This window comes from Centruroides sculpturatus, unplaced genomic scaffold (genome assembly GCF_000671375.1).
Source record: "Centruroides sculpturatus isolate CEXI.00-Female unplaced genomic scaffold, Cexi_2.0 scaffold1031, whole genome shotgun sequence".
In the NCBI taxonomy this organism is placed as follows: Eukaryota; Metazoa; Arthropoda; class Arachnida; order Scorpiones; family Buthidae; genus Centruroides; species Centruroides sculpturatus.
This window is the reverse complement of record NW_019385211.1, coordinates 106,266-112,018: the sequence shown is the minus strand read 5'-3', so window position 1 is coordinate 112,018 and position 5,753 is coordinate 106,266. Positions and strand designations below refer to the sequence as shown.

The 5,753-nt window shown below is 40.5% G+C and overlaps 1 protein-coding gene across 1 annotated transcript; it reads left to right on the top strand.

Annotated features, from left to right (window-relative positions):
• The first annotated feature begins 2,215 nt into the window (after positions 1-2,215).
• On the top strand, positions 2,216-4,067 carry LOC111636198 (putative serine protease F56F10.1). The gene has a single exon (XM_023381399.1). The coding sequence runs from the start codon at positions 2,262-2,264 to the stop codon at positions 3,759-3,761; it is 1,500 nt and encodes a 499-aa protein (XP_023237167.1). The 5' UTR covers positions 2,216-2,261; the 3' UTR covers positions 3,762-4,067.
• Positions 4,068-5,753: the final 1,686 nt, after the last annotated feature.

Sequence of the window (5,753 nt, the reverse complement as noted above, 5' to 3'; positions counted from 1 at the left end):
CAGTACAAAATCTTCTTCGATTGTACGAATATACTTTTAAAGGAAATTATAATTAAATATAGCTTTGCAAAGAAACGTACATAAAAATAACATAAAATCTTCTCTTTAAATCTTAACCACTTAGTCAAATAGCTCGGAATCAGAGACGGGGACTCCCGCTAGGTGCGGTTAGGTTTTTGTTTAAGTAAAATTTCGGCTCTTTCGTCGGGGTTTTGTTTACGTCCCGAATTCCCTAATCGCTTAATTATTTAACTACTTCTTAAGTAGAAATAAGTCAAAACCGGTTACTTCGTACTCGAATATTCGTAGTCTCGGGAAAAAAGTGGAAAGACAAATTTTTACGACAAACGGATACGAAAATCGTAAATTTAAGGAAAATAAATCCTACAGCTTTTTCCGTACTTCGTGCATCTCTCTCGTTCATTAAATTAGTTTTAAATTATGCTACCAAATTAACGGTTAATTTTTTAACATAATACAAGAATTTTAAACGTTTTTTCCACATTCCCTTAAAGATGGGACGTGCGAAATCGTAATATCGCCAGTTTAACATCGAAATCCGCCAGTAATATAAAATCGGAGAGCGGAATAAATATATCAAATATTTTAACGGGTTTTTTAAAACTCCCGTCAACTATACAGAAAAGTATCATAAAAACATACGGGTAAATTCTTATCGGTCGGGTTAAGTTATAAATCTACTCGCGATTGGCGTAATCGGGCCAGGGCGGCCAAATATCTAGCGGGCGGGCGGCTAACGTCCCGGAACCGGTCCCGGATAGAATCGGAAGCGTTATACGTGTAGCAGCCACCCCAGGTCCTATGCTTCCGCCGGCTAAACCGGGTGAGGTCGGTGCTCCGTAAAGCGCGTGCGCGAATCTGGCTTTTTGGATGCCGACAATACAGCGTTTCCACTCCGCTACTCCGCCACTAATATTCGAATATACAATAGCGATCTTATCTTTTTTTTCCACGCGTAGTATAGAAATTTGTAATAAGATACGTAATGCGGTTATAATAAAATATTGCGCGATTATTTTCGTATAATTAAAATTAATATGTGTTTATATTTTAGAAAATACGAGGGAAGCGGCGCATTCATCGCTTCTAACGACGGCACTCCACTGGTATGTATTGATACTATACAGACGTTTGAGAATTTCCGAAATTTCTGGATCGTAGTCAAAAGTTTTGTATACAATTGCAAAATCTTGGCAAAGCGGTACCCGTAAGACTTTTATTATTGTTTTGTGCATTTCGCTTTAAATCGCCAAACTAATCGGTACCGAAGAAATACTCCTAAGGAAAAACAATTTGACTGTCGTCTGATTTGTCACAATCTTTTACTTGGCGTAATTTTTACATCTCGGATTAATAATTAAACAGAAGATTGGTAGTAAAATATTCTTTTCTCTTTTTTAAAATTTTTAAATTAGAAAAACGGTTTTGTCTTAAAGCGATCCGGGTGGTGGTGGAGTGAACTAACGCCCGTCTCTTTCGTCGTTTAATTTCGCGGTCCGACAATCTAGTTTTATCTACGTAATTCCAAAATATCACAGTTTAGGTATTGGATACAACGGAAAGTTCGCATCGCGCCCCATATAGACGTGTAAGACACGAGCGCCGCGATAGATGCTAGTGTCTCTCGTGCACTACACGCACTATGTTCGATCTTTGATGTGCCACGTGACAAGAGACGGCTCGCGCACTCGCATACAGTTTGATGTTCGAAGCGTTACGCGAATCTCCGATTACTCTTGTATAAAATCCTTTGATACCAAAAATAGTCATTACTCCTGGAGGCTTAATTTTAACTATTTTCGGAAATATTGAAGTTTTGGCATTCGATAGCAACGGAAAGTTTACATTATACATTCGAACTCGCACCACATAATTAGTTGGATGATAAATGTTACGCGCCGGCGTACGCTTTGATATTAGAATTAATAAATATGAATCTTCCGTTACCACTGGATAATATTACCGACAAAAATTAAGACAAAACCTTCTGGTCTTTATCGCTTAATCTACGATTAGATGACACTATTACCGTGTGGAAGTAAGGTTCCGCTACCGGATATCGCTTTACTTAGTTGAAAGGCCTCAGAGTGATAACGAAAACGATATTGTTTATGTAACTGTTAACGTTTAACCGATATCGTACTTCGCGCATGTACAAACATATCGTCTATCAATATTCTAAAGGTCACCGTAGTCACGAGTTTTATCGAATGATTCACTTGTCAAATTATTAAAGCAAAATGGCGAGAGTAAACTGGGTAGGAATTGTGTGCTTGTGTTCTACCATTATAATCGAGGTACTGGGTGGAGAGCCTCTGTTCTTCAGAGGAAGACCGAGAGGGAAATTCGGAATGTTGAGGTCTCCCGCCAGAAACGAGGGAGAGTCGTTACCCGAAGATCGATGGTTCCTACAGAAGCTAGATCACTTCAATCCCACGGATAATAGGGTTTGGAAGCAACGTTATTTCGTCAACGCCAGTTTTTACAAACCCGGAGGACCTGTATTTTTACAGATAGGAGGAGAGGGAGAAGCCAACCCCGTTTGGATGATCAAAGGTCAACCTATGAACTACGCCAAGACTTACAACGCTTTCGCGGTCATGTTAGAACACAGATACTACGGAAAGAGCCATCCGACCGAAGACACGTCGGTCAAAAACCTCCGCTACCTTACTAGCGAACAGGCTTTGGCGGATTTGGCTAATTTTCAGCATTACGTAACTCGGAAGTATAACTTGAAGGGCAGCAAATGGATCGCTTTCGGAGGTTCGTATCCCGGTTCTCTAGCCGCCTGGTATCGCTTGAAATATCCTCATTTGGTACACGGATCCGTGGCGTCGAGCGCGCCGGTTTTCGCTCTAGTAGATTTTAAAGAATATTTGGGCGTGGTCACCGATTCTCTGGCCACCGCCGGCAAAAAGTGCAACGATGCCATTCGACTAGCCGTGCAACAGCTATCTCAATTGTTAAATCGCAGAGACGATTGGCGTATGGTGAAGAAAATATTTCGTCTGTGCGACGATTTGGACGCCACTAATAAAAAGGACGTGGCCAATTTACTCAGCAGTTTGGCGGGAAATTTCGAAGGAGTCGTTCAATATAACAAAGATAACAGAGCGTTCGAAGGCGCAAAAGACGCCAGTATCACAATCGATACCATTTGCGGAGTAATGGAAAATGATTCGGTCGGATCGCCCCTGAAACGATACGCCGAAATAAACAGTCTCATTTTAGACGTCAACTCGGAAAAATGTCTGGACTTCAAGTACAACGACTTCATCAGGGACATGTCTTCTATTTCTTGGAACGATAGCGCGGCCGAAGGAGGAAGACAATGGACTTACCAAACGTGCGTGGAGTTCGGATTTTTCCAGTCTTCGGATCTGTCCACCCAACCGTTCGGTAACGGATTCCCCGTCGACTTCTTCGTTCGACAATGTTCCGACATTTTTGGACCAGAGTTTACGTTACGACTCCTGCAGAGAGGAATCGCCCGCACCAATCTCAATTACGGGGGCTTCGGTCTACGGGTGACGAACGTGGTATTTCCGAACGGTTCCATCGACCCTTGGCACGCGCTGGGCATAACTCGAGATATATCCCCCGAGGCAATCGCCATCTACATTAACGGAACCGCTCACTGCGCCAATATGTATCCCGATTCCCCCGACGACTTGCCGCAACTGCGAGCTGCCAGACAGGAAATTAAAGAAAGAATCGGATTGTGGCTGCAACAATGAGCCACGTAACTTCTCGACATTAATTCGAACCAATGTCTTCGAATTAGTATCAAAGGTTTGATTCGTTTACGGTGATTGATTAATGCGGCGTTGTTTAAATAATTAATTCGTAAATTCGTCACGGCGACGTTGTTCTTATTACGTGTAATCGAACGAAAGATTGCGATCGTAAATTTGGAAATTACGTAAAAGCTGGTTAAAATCTGGTAACTAATATAGGAATAAACATTACTTTTTTACGAGACTAAATTGAGCTTTACACTGTAATTGTTTACATAATTAAGTAAAGTAGGAATGCCGACGATACGATATTTTAATTATTCAATATACGAAATAATATTTATATTGGGTTTCGATATGCTCTCCACTTGCTGTGGGACATATATGGAAACCCACTATCAACTAAGAAAAATTCATTTTTCTTAGTAACATTTTAACACGTAAATCATTCGATACGTTTTCTATTATTCGAGCAATAAAGTTATGAAAATCGGGAAATTTTTTCGATTACCCGGCATTACTTTCTGGCTGTCAAGTAAAAGAGGCAAAGTAATGATACATCAATTATTGACTCTATGGTTTTTACATTTCTCGACGTTTTAAGGATCTGTTCAGAAAAAAAATACAAAATTCTATATGCAAACGTGTTAGACGGGCGGATGGCCGAGAGGTCAAGTGGCAGCAGCCTACCGCTCTGGGGAACCCGGGACCGAATCCGGACGGGTCAAGGAATTCCCAGGGATTTTTCGAGGGTGGTCCGTTCGGATATGTCGGGTCCCGTCCCTCACCACCCGGTCGCCCCATTTAGGGCTTGGCCGAACCCATAATAGGCCCGCTTTATAAGGCCCTCCTAGTGCCCACTGGGCGAAAAGAGTATTAAAAAAAAAAATATGCAAGCATGTTGATCCGTGCTTTGCTTTATGTGTGGGTACTCTGTAAACCAAAATTTAAAAAAAAATATATATATATATATTTTTAAATTCGTGTCGGGCTGCGATTGGCTCATGTATTTAAGGATTCCTACAACGCGAAATTCGTATAACGAGGAAACGTATCTCCGCGTTATAGGGGTCTACTGTATATATAGTAGGAATCCTTAAATACATGAGCCAATCGCAGCCCGACACGTGTGAAGTTTACGGACTACGGCTGTTTGAAAGGTTTTCTTCCATAAAATTAATCGATTCTAGACTAATTCGACTTAACATTTCCAAAACACGTATAATTTTTTGGGAATAATCCGTATAAACTATGCTATAAACAAAAAATTGTAAGATTACTTACCGAGTGTGCACCGTTTGACGTCGCTATTGCTTAAGCTTGTGTTCGTCGCGGAGCAGCGCACCAAACGGCGGCCGCGATTTCTGATGTTATTTTTCTGCGAAAACTTCGTTGAACTTTGGAGACATCATTAATATAAATAATTTTTATGACCGTTGAATAAGAAATGTTTCTTTCACAAGAAATGTATAAAATTACAGTACTGTATTAGACTTACGGTACCTAATTTACATACTGTACAGACGATAGTAAACTCAACTTAATCGCCTAAACTCTCTGTAGCGTGGCGCTGGACAGCGGAAAGTAGTTCGGCTGCTCGTCCGCGATGACGTTTTACAGCGTTTTACCCGTCCCTTTTAGCGTCTTTATACGAATATTGTCTCAATTTTTTCGCCTCATTATAGGAATCTACGTTATAGGAACCCGCGTTATAGAAGGTCTACTGTATATATTTATATATATATATATTTATTTAACATAAAACATTATTGGATTAATGGTAATTGTCCTACACGTCGTGATTTCCAATTCTTCTACAAATTCCAAATATCGGCAAACGTTGGACAAAAATTAGGAATTATGGTAATTAGCCCATTTAGTAGTCATTCCACTGAAGAAATGATCATACTCAGGCCGGATGTCTATAATTTCTATAATTCTGAACGCTTCATTTTGGATTTGAGAAAAAATTTAACGTCTTTCCCTTTACGT

Bases quoted from the DNA above. Each gene is read 5' to 3' on its own strand.
- LOC111636198 (XM_023381399.1), top strand. From the start codon at position 2,262: ATGGCGAGAGTAAACTGGGTAGGAATTGTGTGCTTGTGTTCTACCATT.